The sequence below is a fragment of the Conger conger genome, chromosome 4 (assembly GCF_963514075.1).
Source record: "Conger conger chromosome 4, fConCon1.1, whole genome shotgun sequence".
Lineage (NCBI taxonomy): Eukaryota > Metazoa > Chordata > Actinopteri > Anguilliformes > Congridae > Conger > Conger conger.
Window position 1 is genome coordinate 9,443,529 of NC_083763.1, and position 18,321 is coordinate 9,461,849.

The following is an 18,321-nucleotide window of genomic DNA, read 5'->3' on the forward strand; positions in this document are numbered from 1 at the left end:
AAGATCTTTTTTCTGACAAGTAGAAAATATTAGCTTGCTTTAAATTAATGTTTGCTTGACAAGTGGAATTTTCTTATTCCATTGGCAAATCTCGAGATAAGATTTGCTCGACATGTAAAAGTTTCTTATTCCATTGGCAAATCTTGAAATGTGTCAAACTGTCTTACCTAATTGACAACACCTTTGTGTGTTTTAGTAAGAGAGGAGAGTCAAAGAAATAAGAATTTAAGTCTCAATGGAAGACTAAAATACGTGTTATTTTTTAAAGTCTGAGTCCAACATGGAGAGCTGATTTAACACCGAACGCTTTACCGCGTAGGCTGAAATTGTCAGGGGCTGCTGAGAGTGCAGCCAGGCCCTGTCAGAGCCGGGGGTTGGGCGGTGAGAGGCTGGGGTGACTCATCCATTGGAGGACGTGATCTTTCCAGCGCTGTGGCTTTCAGGCCTGCAAAAACGCCCCTCTCTGAACCCACTCCCATGGCCTTCTTAAGGTTTTCGGGCCACTAATGCGTTTTTAATGCAGCGGCCTGGCTCGCTCCATCCCGCTACCTGGATGCACTACATTTCCCAGAAGCCCCGACGGGAGCCTGGAGGGAGGGTCAGTAAAACAGCGCGGATGCCCAGCCAGGAAGCACCATTAGCGTGCCGCGGACGAGACACCATTAGCGCTCTTTTCTGCGGAAAAGCAGGAAAGAGGGAGCGCTTGGACAGGAGTAAACACGGGGATACGCCCGTTTGGTACATGCCAGCACTTATTAGGGGCGCTTTGAGCAGACAGGCTCAGGGCTTTAGCGGGTTTCAGACATTCGCCGTTGGACACGGAGCGAGCTCTGTTTTATAGAAAAGCAATTAGAGACGGGGCACTGGGGAGCCTATTAGAAAGCACTGGAGAGAAGGGTTATGCTTCACTCCCCTATGCTGGCAGAGGGAGGAGAACGGCATGCTGGGATACCAGGCCCAGAGTGGGGAAGGGTGACTCTCCGGGAGAGGATCTCCCGATTCCCGAATCCCTCCGCTCGTGTCCAGCGCTTGCTCATGCAACCGCGGCGAACTTGCACCACGGTGCGGTACCGCTCTAAGTCCCAAATTTAACAAGAAAGAAACCAACGAGAAGATGTAACACGCAAGTACACTGGTCTGCCTTAATTGGACGCCTTGGAAAAAAAAAAACGGTCGGTCTGGATTTCACGTAACAGCAATATTTTTTTTCGCCTTTCCCCCGAATAGACTGATTCCAGCTTTAGGTTCAGTGTGTCTCAGCATTTGTTTGGAAGTTAACTTCAGACTTAGAGATCAGTGCTAAGCCTATAGATGCTGAGGGCACATGAAACAGGATACAGCCCTGCCGAAAAAGCTCAAGCTTGGTTTTGAAGCAGCTGGTAGCTGGTTGACCAGTTCAGACGAGCTCCATACTCAACATGGTTTGACCAGCTCAAGCTATGTTTTGAAACAGCTGGTAGCTGGTTGACCAGTTCAGACCAGCTCCATACTCAACATGGTTTGACCAGCTCAAGCTATATTTTGAAACAGCTGGTAGCTGGTTGACCCGTTCAGACCAGCTCCATACTCCATACTCCATAACAGCTGGTAGCTGGTAATTTCAAGCTGGTCATAGCTGGATTTTACACCAGGCTACTGGTCGAGGGGGGATATTATGAGTGCTCATTGCATGGTAAGGTTCCTCAAATTGATCCTCCATTCAATCTTCCTTTTAATTATTTACACATGTCCCTCGCAATGTGTCATTAGAATCAATAGACCTTCATTAGCATTAACATTGCCAAATGGACGGAGAGAGAAAAATAATTTCACAGCGTGCTCGCTGAAGCGTCTATGGAAAAGCCTCTATCACCGTCCAGTACAGACCGCTAACCGCTAGGCCTGTACGGAGTGTGTCGGTTTGCAGCTCAGGCTAATACCAGGCCTCGTCATCGCAAAGCGCTCCGCCTTCGCCATCCATCTGTCACTCAGTCTGCCGCCTCTGACACGCATCAAGCTTCAAAGAGTCCGACATGACAAGGAGCTTGCGTCTGGTTGAGCCGGGGGGCCTAAGGCTAGCCTGAAGGAGCCGCACCGCTGGCAAGCGTATCTACGCACTTCTGTGGGCTTCATGCAATTTCTGAGCCAACCGACGAGGCTGGGAAAGAATGAACACAATGGTCCCCACTTGGATATAAATATCAGCTGAATGGAAAACAGATATGACAACGGCTCAGTCGCGGCGGATGGATGTGTGTGTGTGTGTGTGTGTGTGTGCGTGTGTGTGTGAGGGAGCGAGGATGAATGGGTTTGGTGCGTTGTATTTGTTCTTCCTGAGCGTTCTGTGGATCATGTCTGTCTCCAGCCTCATAGTGGAGTCCTTTAGGGACGCTCCAGCAAGACTTACATTAATAGCCCATAAGGCCAATTAACAACACTTTGGGGATTAGCTGTTTATCAAAGACCACCTCCTCCTCAGCGAGGGAAAGAAGGTAACATGAATAATTAACAGATAAGATAAACTGTCAGTTTCTAAAATAATTAAATTCCTCAGAGATAGCGAGAGTGCATCGGCATGCCTTGGGAGTAATTAACGGTGCGGTATAATAGCCGCCTTTTTATTTCTGTTTGCAAACAACGTCGAGGGGGCGGATCGCGCCGGATACGGTTCATTTCGGGTGGAGTTCGAATAGTTGGGAGTTTGGATAGTTGGGGCGTTCGCAGTGCGGAGGGGTAGCTGCACGCTAACCGTGGAAAGGCGCGGTAGTGAAGTGCGAGTTGTCAGTTGCGCGGACGACAGCGTAATTGCCGGGCGCTCAGGATGTTGGGCGACACGCGGAGATCCGCTGAGAGGGGCGGAGAGCCGCGACTCCGGCTTTGGGGGTGACGGGCGATAAAGGAGACATCAATCCTGAGCGTGTCATCGAGAAATATCATGACGACGCCCCGATATTGCCATCTTAAAACGCCAAAAGCACACTGCCAATACAGCCTGTCTTAACAAGTGATTCAGTCTTGTAATGACACTTACAATAGTATATATTTTTTTCTCAAGTAGAAAATATTAGCTTGTTTTAAGTTTGCTTGACAAGTAAAATCTTTCTACCCCAGGAATATACTGAATATACTGAATATACTGCAGTAATACACGCTCACACTCACCTCACACGGCAATATTGTTAACAAAGCAGTAATATAATTGACATTTTAAGTATAAATATAGGACTCAAATATTTGTTGAGACTGCACTGCAAAACGAAGACATAACAAGTGTTTTAGTCTTATACTGAGACTTAAAACCTTATTTCTTTTCCTTTTTTGATAAAAAAAAGAGAACAATATTGCCAATGAGATAAGACAGTTTGACTCATTTCAATTTTCTCATGCCAATGGAATATGAAAATCTCACTTGTTAAGCAAGCATTAACTTAAAACAAGCTTATTACAAGACTGAAAACGCTTGTTAAACCATTTTTTGCAGGGTGACTAATTTTTAGGTTTTTGCAGAGCAAAGAGCTCGGTAATGGTACGCTGCTCCCAAAACTCCCAAATCAATCTTCCTGGCAGAAGCGCGACTGGAGGGCTCCATTAATTTAATGAAGGTTCGAGACTGAAGGATCCCAGCTGTATCGCCATGGGGACGATGTGGCGATCCCGAAATCTGGCCCCGCGGAGCGGCGGGAGGGCCGAGAGGTTCTAATGGGCCGGGGCTCGGAGTCTTCACGCCTCCGCTGGGGTGCGCGTGGCCGGGCCGACCCGCTTTCAGCGGGGAAACTTATCGACTCTAAACGCGGTCTCCATGGAAACTGGAATGTCAGCGGGAAGGGGGCCGGCTTCGAAGGTCCGAGGTGTTCCGTGTGAAACGAGGCCGGCTCCAGATTAGATCTCGAGAAATGAGACGCGCGGGTGAACACGAAGATTTCAGAGATTACTCCGGTTAACTTTGAGAAAATATGGACATCAGCAGCCTGTAGCCAACTGGCTAACGTGCATGACTGGGACACGGGAGGTTGGTTGGTTCAAGCCCCGGTGTAGCCCCATCTGCACAGCTGTTGGGCCCTTCAGCAAGGCCCTTAACCCTGCATTGGTCCAGTGTGGGTTGTCCCCTACTTAGTCTAATCAACTAAAAGTTACCTTGGATAAAAGCTTCAGTTAAGTAACAAATTATTAGAAGAAATTATTCAATGAGAATGAGCAAAGAAGCTGACTCAGTGTGAAAATTATTTCTCTCTTTCGATTCAGTGTTTAGAAACGAATGCAAGCGTTCTGGAATGAGCGCAGCCTGGTTGAGCTCATGAAGCAGTAGCACATTACTGTACCGCACAGAGACTTTGTGGTGTGATGTTCACGATGTTGCTGTTTAATAATTAACCCTCCTACAGTAAACATGAGCCAGCGGGGGGAAGAGTAGCCTCGGGTGCCCTCCTGCACGCTGGCCCTGGTCGACCATGAAGGCGGTTAAAGAGCTGGTCCCTGCTGCAGCGAGTGTGTGAGTTTGTGAGAGTGTGAGAGAGCGAGGTGGGGAGAGTGTGTGTGTGAGTGTGTGAGAGTGTGAGAGCGAGGTGGGGAGAGTGTGTGTGTGAGTGTGTGAGAGCAGGGTGCGGGGCGGGGGCGTGCTGGGAGAGAGGCTGCAGGTTTTTTAATAACTGACCCCCCCCCCTCCCTCCCTCTTGCTCTGCTCTCATCCCTGTCAACGGCTCAGTGGTCTGTTTGAAGGCAGGAGGTCAGGGCCTCTGTGTGTGTGTGTGTGTGTGTGTGTGTGTGTGTGCAGTGTGAGTGTGAGTGTGTGTGTCTGTGTGTGTGCGAGTGTGCACATGCATGCATGTGCGTTGTGTGCGTTTGAGTGCGTGCATGTGTGTGTATGCATGTGCGTATGTGTGTGTTTGTGTGTGTGCACATGCATGTGCGTATGTGTGTGTTTGTGTGTGTGTATGCATGTGTTTGTATGTGTGTGTGTGCACATGCATGTACGTATGTGTGCGTTTGTGTGTGTGTATGCATGTGTTTGTACGTGTGTGTGTGTGCACATGCATGTGCGTATGTGTGCGTTTGTGTGTGTGTGTATGTGTATGTTTGTACGTGTGTGTGTGTGCACATGCATGTGCGTATGTGTGCGTTTGTGTGTGTGTATGTGTGTGTTTGTATGTGTTTGTGTGTGCACATGCATGTGCGTATGTGTGTGTTTGTGTGTGTGTGTGTATGTGCTTGTATATGCGTATGCGTGTGTATTGTGTGTGTGTATGTGCGTGTATATGCGTATGCGTGCGTATTGTGTGTATCAGTCCCAGGATCCTCCTCATCTCCTCAGGTGCGCTCTTTCCCCAAACCGCCCCCGGCCCCCCGGCCTCTCTCTCCCTGCACAGGGGGAGGAATCGATCGTCCACACCTCATTACTCCACGGCGTGAGCAGGAGGCAGGAGCTGGACTGCAGCCCTCCACTGCTGCTAGCTGAGGGGAGGACCGGGGGGGGGCACTGTGAGGAAGAGCTCCAGAGGGGGAGGGCACTGTGAGGAAGAGCTCCAGCAGACAGACCGGTGGGGGGGATGGAACTCATCACAACAGGCTGGATTTGGGCCATCGGAGGAAATGTGTATTTCCAATTATGTGTGTTCCCAAACCCCTTATTTACTGTGGCTTACTTGGACCGTGAGTGTGTGTGTGTGTGTGTGTGTCTGTGAGGAAGGGGGACCAGGAAAACACCTGGTCCTCAGAGGAACATCAGGACCAGCACTGTTCAGCAGCTCAACCACATGAAGGCATTTATCATTCACAACGATGAAAACCCACTAACATTTCCTTTGAACAAAACAGATTCAGTCCCGTAAACTCAGTTTGAGTCTGTTTGCTTAACTCAAAGCAATCAGTTAGCTATCCTATTTTAATTTTGTGCGGATAAAATTCAAAGGTTGCACACTGTGAAATTTCCACTAATGTTAGCTGTAAAATTACATTTGCTCTCATCGTTGTGGAGTTATTTGTTTTTCAAATCTCCAACCATGCTCACTAGTTTTGGATAATGATGTTCACAAAAACAAGGAACACCTGTAAGCCTGTTGAACTGCAAGTATTTTGTCTCCTGTGGTAGCATTGATATATTTTTTCTCAATGATATTTTTTCCATAAAACAAGAATCTCATACTTTAGTCCCGGAGGGCCGTAGCTAGTTTCTGTGACTTTCAATAAGCAGCCAATTGAGGCCTTGGAAACAAGGTGTGCAAACCTTTCACCCAATCAGTGACTCAAATGAAGCACGTCAATGCAGGAAGACATCAGAAGGCAGCAGACACAGCGGCCCTCCTGGATTTGAGTTTGAGATCCCCTGCCTTTAGAGACGTGTTTTCCTGTGAGAGACCCGCGGATGCATGTAAGCTTCTCTTTATCTCACCTTTCTCACACGTCGCCCCTCCATAGCTTGGCAGGCACAGGCAGACGAAGGAGTCTATCTCGTCGATGCAGGTCCCTCCGTTTTGACACGGGTTCGACTGGCAGTCGTCGATGTCTGCGGTGGCAAGGAAACAACAGCAGCAGGAGTAAGAGAAATGGCATCAGACTTGATCATTTCAAACCGTCACACTCACGTAGCTATCAAACACACACCGACGTACCGGCAGTTTCGAGATACAGCCACCTTGGAGATTCAAGCCATTTTTAAACTGGGGCCTGATTTGGAAGAAAACTGACTACTTCGATCAGTACCGGGTCTGAATGATCTTTGTTTCAATACATTTCAAGGACACACTGATACTGCAGTCAGACCTGACTGTCTACTGAACACAGGGAGTCAGAATCCGTCTTAAAACGCACTGTGAAAAGTGAAGGATACCTCAGACAAACAAAACAAGTGAAGACATCCTGACTTCTTTCATTTCCTTCTCCTGTGCAAACACTGCAAAAATGGCTGTCTTAACAAGCGTTTTTAGGAGTAAGGAGACTTAAGATCTTATCTTATTTATATACAAAATAGTTGCTTGTTTTAAGTTAATGTTTGCTTGACAAGTGAAATTCTTACCCCTTTGGCAAGTCTTGGAACGAGTCAAATTTTCTCACCCCATTGGCAGTTTTTTTTGTCCCATTTAGTGTGATAGAAAAAAAGTCTAAATATAAGACTAAGCTACTTGTTAAGACTTTTTTGTTGTTGTTGTTGTTGTTACTTGGTAAGAAGATTTTTTGCAGCGTAGCAGCTTTTTCAGACACAAAGCAGTATTTTTACATGCGCCGACCCCAGAACGAGGTTCAAACACCCACACGAAAACCCACAGACACAGTTATTACTGCTCCTTCGAGCAAACGAAGCAAGATCCCAGACACTGGGAAAGACAGGGGTTTGAACAGTAATTCTCACACTTATCTGGGCCTGAGGGCAGAATCGTTGCGAACACAGCTGGTGTCATTTCGGCCGAGAACCATCTGAGCCTCACCCGAGCCTGACTGGGGGTGCTTCAGATCCTTAATGTTGAGAGGACGACCCGTTCCTCAGCTGGATTAATCAGCTTTTGCACCGAGGCGAAGCGCGCTCCCATAAACCACTGCCCTTTTCTTCAAAGTGGCGTTCCGACTGTGGGCAGACGTCGAGGAGGGACTCAGCCGGCTATATTATCCGCACTGACAGCAGTGTGGGTTTGCGCGTCTAGACAAAGACTGCACTGCACACTTCTCCTTCGCACTTTTCGGGGCCGTCAACTGCACCCGTCTCCCCAACCGATTTGAAATTCATTCGCGACTGTCGCGCTGTGCGTCCACGTCTGAACCGCATCGGCCACACAGGCCGTCCAGATGTCTCCCGATCCGAGGTTCATATTCATGAACGTGAATTTCCAGTAGTCCCGACTGCCGTGCAGTGTGGCCAAGCCTGAACTCCGCAGGATACAACATTCTGGGCTCAGGCCTGTCGGTCTGACGGACCCCTACGGAGGCCGAACGAATCCCGCCAAACCAACGCGGCTGAAACCGAACCCACCCTGGGCGGCCATGCAGGGAAGTGGGATCACGCGGCGAGTGTGTGAAAAAACACCTCTCACTGTAATGGGAAGGGAGGAAAATTGGGCCATCGGAGGGGAGGCCTGTCGCCCTATCCCGCTCGTATCAACGGTAAGTGCGAAAATGCGCCGACCGGCTAAGTGGCCACGCGGGGGGGCCGTGGCCATTTTCCATTTCGCGGCCATCAAAAAGCTGTCGGAGGCTGACAGGCCTCGCTGCGGTCACGTCAGGCACGGGGGCCGGAGCACAAAGAGAAACAAAATGGAGGAAACTACAGAGGCGAGAAACTATACCCCCCCCCAGCAGCCGGAGGGTACGCCTGACCGCCCCCCCGCCAAAATGAGCCCCGTCAAGGTGAGTAGAGGGACCTCCCCTTCCACCTCCCCCGTCCCCCGTCCCCCTCCCTGACCCCCTCCCCCGACCCCCACGCTGAGGCCTGCCTCACGGATGCAACGGGGGCGAAATTACACTCTCAGAAATAATGGTACAGCGGAGGTACATTTTTGCTCTTCAAGGATCAAATTTCCCAAATGTACCCTGAAAGGACAGTAATGTTCTCCTTGGGTACAAATGAGTAGGTTTCCTGAGTAGGTTCGTTCTCGCCTCTCCAGAAAACGGGCGGAGCCCGTCCTGTGCCAGACGGGATTGTCCTGTTTCCTCTCTCCTGGTTTCACTTTGGCCGGATTTACGCTCTCAATCCCAGCCCTGGCGGCGGCGTTCCCAAACCCCAGGCCGCGTAAAAAACCTCAGCCCCGCCCGAGACCAGACCCCGCCAACCGCCAACCGTCTGCTCCTCGGCAATGAATCCAGGCAGGTAACAAGGCCTGCTGAGGAGAATTAAAGCAAAGATCGATATCTCTCGCTGTCTACCGCCTCTCCCGCATTAAGAGGAGCGTGTGTGTGGCTTGACGGCACCTCAGAGTTCAAGCTTTAACGATTCAGAATATGAGTGTTTGTCAGCGGCCGACAGCTCCGGCGTTTGATCCGCCGTTCGGCGTCCGTCAGGAGGAACGCGCCGCCGTTCCGGCCGCCAGGATACGGCGACCCCCCCCCCCCCCGCCGCGGTCCCCGCCACACGGAGCGCTAGCGTCCGCCGCGGGGGGTCGGGCCGGAGTGACGGGCGCCGGGATGCGACGCGGCGTCGGACGCAGCGGAGAACCTTCCGGCTGTCAGGGATCACAGCCGGCTAAAACACCGCCGCGCTGGAAACAGCCCTGGCCGAACACCGCTCGGTGAAAACCCCACTGCCGCTCGGTGTGGTTTTCTCCGTGTCATATTCAAATGGGAATCCATTTTTCTTGTTTTTTTTTGGCCGAATATAAAAGCGCTCCCGTCTGACCCCTTTGCCGCCGCCGGATACCGCGGACCGCACTTAGGATGCAAGGAAAGCTCCCCGAATTCCCTGAGAGGGTCCGGAACTGCGGCCGTCTGCCAAAGACGTACGGCAACCTAATGGCAGTTTGAAAGAGTGCATTGAAATTCCGCGCTGTCTCGACTTTATTTTATTACCATTTAATGTTTGAAGGATAAATTACTCTCTTTCAGGGCAATGCACGTTGTGCTGCTAATGATTGTCCTCATTGTAATTGCCTTGGCAAAATGTGAATAGTCTTGTCTTTTCAGTGAGAATTGCTTTATGGATTCAGCAGAGGAGCTAGCTGGAGAGAGGGAGAGACGGGTTTCTGTGAACATAATTATGTTCATTTACGTACCACATCCCTGATAGTGACCTAACATAACATAACACTACATAACATAACATAATGGTGAGAACAGGCCATTCAGCCCAGCAATGTTCACCTTTTCCTACCACTAAATTGTACCTAATGCTTAGTCTGCCTAACAGCGAAATACTATCTAACACCGTCTTGAAAACCCCCCAGTGTTTCTGCCTCCACTACACGTCCTGGAAAGCTCTTCCACAAAGTGACCAATCTCTGTGTGAAAAAAAAATGCTTCCTAATATCTGTGGGGAATTTATCCTTTTGGAAATTTCCATTTATACCTCGTGAAGCTACGGACTGCAGCGAACTCCCCTTTAAATGTTTGGCTTTGCTAGAAAGCCCAGTCCTCGTAGCGTCGCAAACGGGGCATAAATAATGAATAAACGATGAAGGATGCGCACGCGGCCGTGTAAAGACGTCTATTCTCCGTCCCTCAGACGAGCCTGCCACAGCCTGTCAGAGGCGGCTTGGCACGACCGGGGCGGGCGAGGGGCCCACCACGCCAAATTAAATGCCAGCGCCTCGCAGATCAAACAGCGTTTTGATCAATTAGAGAGGAGATATTGTGAACTTCAAAATGTCAAGGAGGAAATTCGTTTAGGAGGGGGGAGAGCGCGCAGCGCGCAAAATTAGAGACTGAGAAATCCGGTAATGTGAGTATACCGCCACGGACGGCTCCCGGAACAGAGGAACATCGCGGTGAGGCTGATAGGTGCGGATGGGTTAGCGCCGTCGCCTCACAGCAAGAAGGTTCCGGGTTTATATCCCAGAGAGGGCCTTTCTGTGTTCCCCGTGCCTGTGTGGGTTTCCTCCGGGTACTCTGGTTTCCTCCCACAATTCAAAGGATGCATGTCTTGCCGGGGAGGGATAACAGAACAGCATGTGGGTGCTCAGTCAACCTACCCTGTATAAATAACGGTTACATTAAAATCAGTGTAGGCAAGGACAGGAGTCAGTGTAAATGGGTGATTAGTGAAGTCTAGAAAATAAGTCAAGTCACATTTCAGTCCTATATTTAAAAAGTCTTAAAATCTTATTTCTATTACCTTTCGGCTCAATAAGAAAGTGATTGTCAGCGCGGCGAGACAGTATGACTCATTTCAAGATATGCCAAAGGGGGAAGACAATTTCACTCAACAAGTGAAGAGTAACTTAAAAAAAAAAGCTCATATTTTCTACTTGAGAGACGAAACTAAAATCGTTAGCCTTATCACAAGAGGCTGGGAAAGCACAGACGCTGTCTGTGTAGTAATTGGGTCAGTCCAGGAGGCGAGTGTTCAGCGCTGAGGACGTTCAAGCCGGCGCCGTGTTCAGTAGCTCGGCGACGCCCGGCGACAGGCTGACGTGTGTTGGGTAGATAAGGATGAGCCTGGCGGTTTCACCAGGCAGAACGGGGTTGGGCCGCTGATGAAATTACCGTGTTCAGACAGGGCCTCGCGGAACACAACCCCGCCGCTGCAGAAGCTAATGAGGTGAGATGTCACAACACTTCAAACTTTCGCCTCTCCTATTGGGCGGCTGGCTTCCCCCCCACGCACACGAATAACAAGCCTCGGGATGGCGGTGCGGAAACAGGCCCGGCTCGCCCCTCTCTCTCCCCCTCAGCTGTCAGTCGAGCTGGGTGTCAGTTAGGAGAAGACGGAGGGAAGGCCACTCCTGGAAAGGCTGGCCAACCGTGACCTTACAGACCCTTTTCTGTCTCTGTGGTTCCTACTGTTAGTCTCCGAATCCCAATAAAGAAAACCATGCTTTTGGACTGAAGTATTTTCACGAAGGGTTTTTCGAGGGAAACTCGAAATCTATCATGGAGCAGCATGCAGTTAAAATACTGTCATTACTGCATGGTACAGATCCTTAGAAAGAGACAGAGGGTTATAAGCTGGTTATAAGGGTTATGACATACAATGTGACTCATCAAAGCGTGTATCATTCCCCAGCCTTCGGCTGCCCAACCCTGTTTCTGGAGATCTACCATCCTCCAGGTTTTCCCTTCAGCCCTAATCTGGCATATTTCATTCTGCTAATTAGCAGCTCAATGATGTGTCCAGCAGGTGAATGAGGTGTGCTTGGTTAGGGTTGGAGTGAAAGCCTACCGGACGGTGGATCTCCAGGAACAGGGTTGAGCAGCCCTGACCAAACTCATTCGTTCTCACTCTCTCTCTCTCCCTCTCTCTCCCTCCCTCTCTCTCTGGTTCCCCCCCTCTCTCTCAGGGACCTGTGTGATTTAGGGCAGCACTGCGGCAGAAGGAGGCCCTGCCCCTTCCCTCCCCGTGGTGCCCCGTGGTGCCCTGCACGCTCAGAGCTGCAGGGAGGAGGAGGGGGAGATAAGGGCTCTTCCTCTCCACCGGTGGCCCCACTCTGGAGACAACATTCACGCCCGCTGCCCTGATAAGAGCCCGTAAAGACCTACACTCTGCTAAATGCCAAATCAATTTGGGCCAAAAGCAAAGAAATTGCACAGCATTAGTCTGCCTCTGCGTCGTTCTCACGCCCCGGCCGGAGCAAAGCGCTAACGCTAGCGCTAACACTCCAAACGCCCATCTCATCGTCACTCGTTTGTAAATCGACTTTCTATCGGCGACGCGACCGTGTCCGTCCCTTTTATCCTTCCTCCTCAGCACCGGGTAAGACGTCTAAACTGCCGAACGGGTGAATTAAGACCGTCCCTGACGGACAGGTGCATGTAAAGCGCGTGCATACATTAGCATGCGTGCGTGCTAATGACAGCACGAGCTCGTTAGCCGGCTGGCCTGTGTCTAATGGGGCGAGACGCCGGGGGAACACAGAACCGGGTCCATCACCGTTTTCGGCGGGTAAGCAGCGTCCTCTCTCCTCTCGGTGCCGCGGGGCGTTTTTTAAAAAGGGGGTCGGGCGCATTTAGGCTGATTGCTGAAAGACCTCCGTTCCCTCTGGCGAGGCGACTCCGATCACGGGCGCAGGGAGGCAGCGAGAGGCGGGCCGATTTGGGACGCGTCCTCGGAGCGCATCTCCGTGCGCCGAGTTAATGAAGCGTGCGCGCCGGGCGGGGGCCAATCATCTCTCTTAAGGAGCGGCGCGGCTCCAGACGGACGAGGCGAGAGCCGGGCCCATCCATCACCCGCCCGCTCTGCCGGGACCGTCTCCCGAACAGCCGCTCGGCGTTCCCGCCGCGGCGCTCCCGATCCGGGCCCGTCCCCGGTCCCCCCGCCCCCGCGCCTGGCGCGGGCGGGGTGGAGGCGTTAACGCGGCTCACCGCGCGGATTTGTCAAACGGAGCCCCGCGACTGGCGATGCAAATGCGATGGATGTCGGCGCGTGCCTGGCCTTCACAGGCTGAGGAGATGATGGCTCCATTTCAGCTGCTTTCAGACGAGGTCTGCGTCAGATCTCTAATACCCGCGTCTAATCGCCTCGGCGTTCGCTGAGAGCGTAGCAGAGATGTGAAGTGCTAGTGCGTCTGTGTGTGCGAGTGTGTGTATGTTTATGTGCGTGTGTGTGTGTGTTTGTGTGTGCATGTGTGCATGCATGTGTGTGTGTGTATGTAAGTGTGTGTGTGCATGTGTATGGATGTGTGTGCGTACATGTGTGTGGGTGTGTATGTGTGTGTGCATGTATGTGGGCGTACGTGTGTGTGCATATGTGTGTGGGTGTGTATGTGTGTGTGCATGTATGTGTGCGTACGCGTGTGTGCATATGTGTGTGGGTGTGTATGTGTGTGTGTATATGCGTGCGTGTATGCGTGTATGTGTGTGTGTGTGTGTGTGTGAGTGTGCATATGTGTGTGGGTGTGTATGTGTGTGTGCATATGCGTGCGTGTATGTGTGTGTGTGAGTGTGTGTGTGTGTATATGCATGCGTGTATGTGTGTGTGTGTGTGTGTGTGAGTGTGTGTATATGCGTGCATGTATGCGTGTATGTGTGTGTGTGTGTGTGTGTGTGTGAGTGTGTGTGTGTGTGTGAGTGTGTGTGTGTGTGTGTGTGTATATGCGTGCGTGTATGTGTGTGTGTGTGTGTGTGAGTGTGTATGTGTATATGCGTGCGTGTATGTGTGTGTGTGTGTGTGTGTGTGAGTGTGTGTGTGTATATGCGTGCGTGTATGCGTGTATGTGTGTGTGTGAGTGTGTGTGTGAGTGTGTGTGTGTATATGCGTGCGTGTATGCGTGTGAGGGTGTGTGTGTGTGTGAGTGTGTCTACGTGTGTGTGTGGTGAGGGGTGGCTGCAGTCACAGAGGTGGCCTAGATCAGGAATGAAATGCATTGCTTGTGTGAGGGCTGGGGGGGCCTTGCGGATGCCTCCACCCCCCTGTCTCAGCAGTACAGGCCAATCTCCATACAAACTCCCCCAAATAACAACAGACTGCAGGCAGTGAGGCACACCAGAGCGAGGGAGAGGCAAGGGGAGAGAGAGAGAGAGAATAAGAGACAGAGAGCTAAAGAGATAGAGAGACCGAGAGCGATAAAGGTACAGAAAGGATGAAAAAAGAAGAGAGAGCTTTGAGGGAGAGAGGCTTTCCAGAAACAATGACTTCAGGGAAGACTGAAGAGAAAGTGAAAGAACAGAAGAAAATATAATCCATCTGCAACCACAGAATATCTAAGCGGGAGAGCATTATGTCAGCTAGAGTGCAGGGAGGGAACCCGTAACCTTTTAATCAGTGATTTCTCATGGTTTTCCTGCCCTGTTTAAACAATGGGGCGTGCAAAATCTGTCCTATTAACTCAGCAGTAACTGAGTCCGAACTTTATTACGGAGGAATCTTTAAACTCCAACCAACCTCCGCACACCTTCACACCTGTGTGGATAGTGATGCATGATGAGGCTTTTAAACTCCCCCATTTTTGACTGTTGTGACAGGGGATTCAGAACCGTCTCTCAGCCAGTGCACTGCAAAAAGTGACTGTCTTAACTGTCACTCTAACAAGACTAAAGATCTTTTTTCTTCTTCTCTCAAGTAGAAAATACTATCTTATTATTGTTATTGTTTGCTTGACAACTGAAATTTTCTTACGCCATTAGCAAATCTTGAGACGAGATTTGCTTGACAACAAATTTTCAAACGGTCTTACCTCATTGGCAATCGTTTCATCTTATTTAGCAAAACGGTAAAAGAACAATTTCCAGATTTTAAGTGTCAATAAAATACTCGTTATTTTTTGTTTTTTTTGCAGTGAGTCTTCTCCGCTGATAACCAGAGAGGCAGAGCTGCCTCTGTATGGTGCCATTGCGCTGTGTTGGGGGGGAGAAGGCACATTCACGTTGTGCACTCCCACGACTGGCTGACTGCAGCAGTCCGGGTCACGCCTATGACCGTAATATGGGCGGTGCTCGGAACGCCACGGCAACACCTGAACCAATGGGATTTCAGCCGTCTTAACCGCACCGTATGAAGACACTGCTGCTCCTCAGAAACCCAAAATGCCCAGAGGGAGGCCGTCTGTTACGTAATCCCCGGAGGCCCATCACAGTCGAGAGGCTTAAGGGTCAATGGCCCTCCCGTATTAGCTGTGAAATAACTGAACTGGTTGGGAGGTGTGGAGAACTCCGTCGGCGCCGCCCTCCATTTTGTTCAGCAGAAGGTGCAGCAGAGTGGAAAGGGAAGGGGCCGTTGTTCTCCTTGGCCGTGTAAGTTTCAGGGTGCTTGGGAAGAGGCCCGTGGCCTTCATCGTAATTTCCCCGTTATCTGCGCGCAGGGATCTAGGCAGAGCAGCTTCTCAGCGCATCTAGACCCCCCCCTCAGCATAATGGAAGACAGGCCCTAAAGAATCGCTTTTCTTCCACGAAGGCCAGGCAAGATTCACTGCCCACTCTGTTCAGCCTTATCCAGTCCTTTTTCCTATACAAGGCTGTTGTTTTTCTATGTTTATGTTCTATTTCACAACAAAGGGACTGAGGATTTAAAGAACAGAAAGAATTATTTCATAACCCCCCGCCAGCCTGGGACAGAGATCCCGAACCTTTTGCTGAGGCTCAGTGCTAAGCCCCCCTTAGCTCAGATCGATACACGTGAGTGTGTCTACGCCCACCAGCAACCTGCCTGTCAGCCCAGCCAAACTCCACTCGGCTGAAGATGTCAATACATGGAATTTAGAGAAAAGAAAACCTTTTACAAAATACTCTGCTGCAGGTTGTCGTCTTCAAGCGTCCAGGCCTGCCCTGTTATCAGACCGAACCCCCGCCCCCCCTCGCAGAGGGAGTGGGGAGAGTACTCTGCTGAAAGATACAGCTCAAGCTAGGTTTTGAAACAGCTGGTAGCTGGTTTACCAGTTCAGACCAGCTCCATACTCAATACGGTTTGACCAGCTCAGGCTATGTTTTGAAACAGATGGTACCTGGTAATTGGATTTTACACAAGGGTAGCCATCTGACCTACTGGAAGTGACAGTGTTGTGTCTCATTCAGCGAAATCCCTGTGGCTGTGGCTGAGGTTCGCAGTCGAAAGCGAACAGGAGACTGCATGGCACCCATTTTTTCCACATGCCCCCCCACATTCACAAAGCTACCTTCAGTTAATTATGAATCCCACTTGGATGCCGTAACAGAGAACACAATAAAACAGTTGTTCATTTGCCACAGAGACAATTGAGAATAATTTAGAACAAGTGCAGCTTAAGTTTTTAAAGTTAAAACCTGGACACAGATTTAACAAATATATATACTATTCTTCTTTATTCTTGCTATTCCTGGATAACTGACTTCAGAATCACCCTCGCTCACTGACCGAGTTCCGCCCAGCAACTCACGGCACACCCAACCTACCCCGGCCGCACGCACCAACCGCCCCGCACCGAGCAACGATCCAAACGAGACGCCGGCGAGAGAAGAGCTCGTCGCTCAACACAAGAGGACCACTCCGCGGCCCGTTTCCTCATCAGCCCCTCACTCCCAGCGAGGTCACCCCTCTCCAGCACGCCGGCTGACCGGAGGGCCGCGGGGTGAGGGAGACGGACTTGACTTCCCGCCCCTGCGGCGCCCCCTCGTCCTCTCCCCGCCCCCCCAGCCCCGGCACCGCCGAAGCCCCCGCTCCGCTCCTCCCTCCGGTGGAGATCTCTGGACCTCATAAATGTTTCATCCCGCAAGCCCTCTGAACACCGAGCATACATTATGCAGGGACTCTAAATGCCCACCCTCCCTCCCTCCAACACACCGCCACCCACCCCCCCAGCCCCACAGAAAATAATTGCATCGAAAAACATAAATCCCCAGGATTATCTCAGAGGGGTTTTTTTCTCAATTCGGAGATCCTCTTCGCCTTAAAATGCAATTTCTTCGGAAATACAGTGAAATGAAATAAGAGGAGCTTGTTACCTGACTCAGTCAGTAATAACACTGCAGTGATGTATGGTAATGATTCTGAGGAGAGTCGCACAAAGCGGGAATAACATTATCAGAAAGTGGTAATAGAAAAAAATATACATGAGGGTGACTTGAAGATGGAAAAAAATGGCTATGGAAGAAAGAAAAATAGTCACACTTTACAATAAGGTTCATGAATTGGCATTAACTATTGTAAAGGGTAAACATGAATTAATGATGGCCAAATACATTAATTAAGCATGCTATTAACTTTTCATGAGTTCATGCATTTGTTAACAACTAACTAACATATTCGTTACATGATATTTACACATTAGCAAACCATAAGATGGGATGAACTTAGTTTACAATTAACAAATACATTAACTGACCTTTTCATTCCAATATGAATTCATAATAAATAAATAGCTGTTAAAATGAATTAATTATACACATATACATTAACAGAGGTGTACAGATCAACTTACCAGTAACAGTTAGTTAACAACTACATTAGCTCATGCCAATTCATGGAACCTTACTGTAAAGTGTTAACAGAAAAATAAAGGAAGTGATTAATATTTTGTTTCCGTTCTAATCTTACTTCGGTCTCGTCAGAAACTTCAAGAGTTCAAGAGTTAAGTCATTACAAGTCTGGTCAGGCGCTCCGAGTAATATGCAATTATCCTGATTGCCCTGAGTCTTAATTAATATTGCCAACACCGTAGACATCCGTCTCCCAAACACTCCACAACGGGCGGGAAAAACCAATTACTGAAGCTCCTTGGAGTGAACTTCTACACCGTATCTTTACACTGCTGGTCTTAAAAAGACCAAATAACACGTCAAAACATAATTCATTTCCAAAAAATATCTCAACGCATCTAGATTTTTTTATTCTGCAGAGCAAGTATCAAGGTAAAAGGAACTGAGATGACGCCATTCTCGTTTTACAAGATGCGCGTGCTTGTCATTAAAAGCGAGAGTCCCACTTCGAAATGATTAAGTTCGACAAATATTTCGCAACCAATTCGTTAAGCGATGCATTTACACTGTTATTGACTCCATCACTGGAGTGGGAGCCCCGCTGGCTTTCAGTGGACATTACAGACTAAGGTGTTGATATACTCACTGTGCATTGACCTACGACTGACATATAAAGAAAACTATATAATTTCCCATTTCTTCAGCTATCATTATTTACAGTGAGTGATGAGGAGGTCAGACAGTCGTATCAGTGGGGTGGTGGCGTGCGCTCGCAGACAGAAGTGAATTGGTTAACAATCAGGCCCCATGACAATAACTCCATCTGACCTCTGACCTCTAACCCCTCCCCGAAAAACCACTGTCTCTGGAGTGATGGAGCTCTTG

At 49.7% G+C, this 18,321-nt stretch overlaps 1 protein-coding gene across 1 annotated transcript in view; it reads right to left on the bottom strand.

The window, feature by feature from the left end:
- The window catches only part of ncanb (neurocan b), a 131,912-nt gene that overhangs the window by 23,454 nt on the left and 90,137 nt on the right, over positions 1–18,321 (bottom strand). Inside the window, exon 10 of the mRNA XM_061237793.1 lies at positions 6,365–6,478. Within this exon, the coding sequence (XP_061093777.1) occupies positions 6,365–6,478 (114 nt within the window). The remainder of the gene's footprint in view (positions 1–6,364; positions 6,479–18,321) is intronic.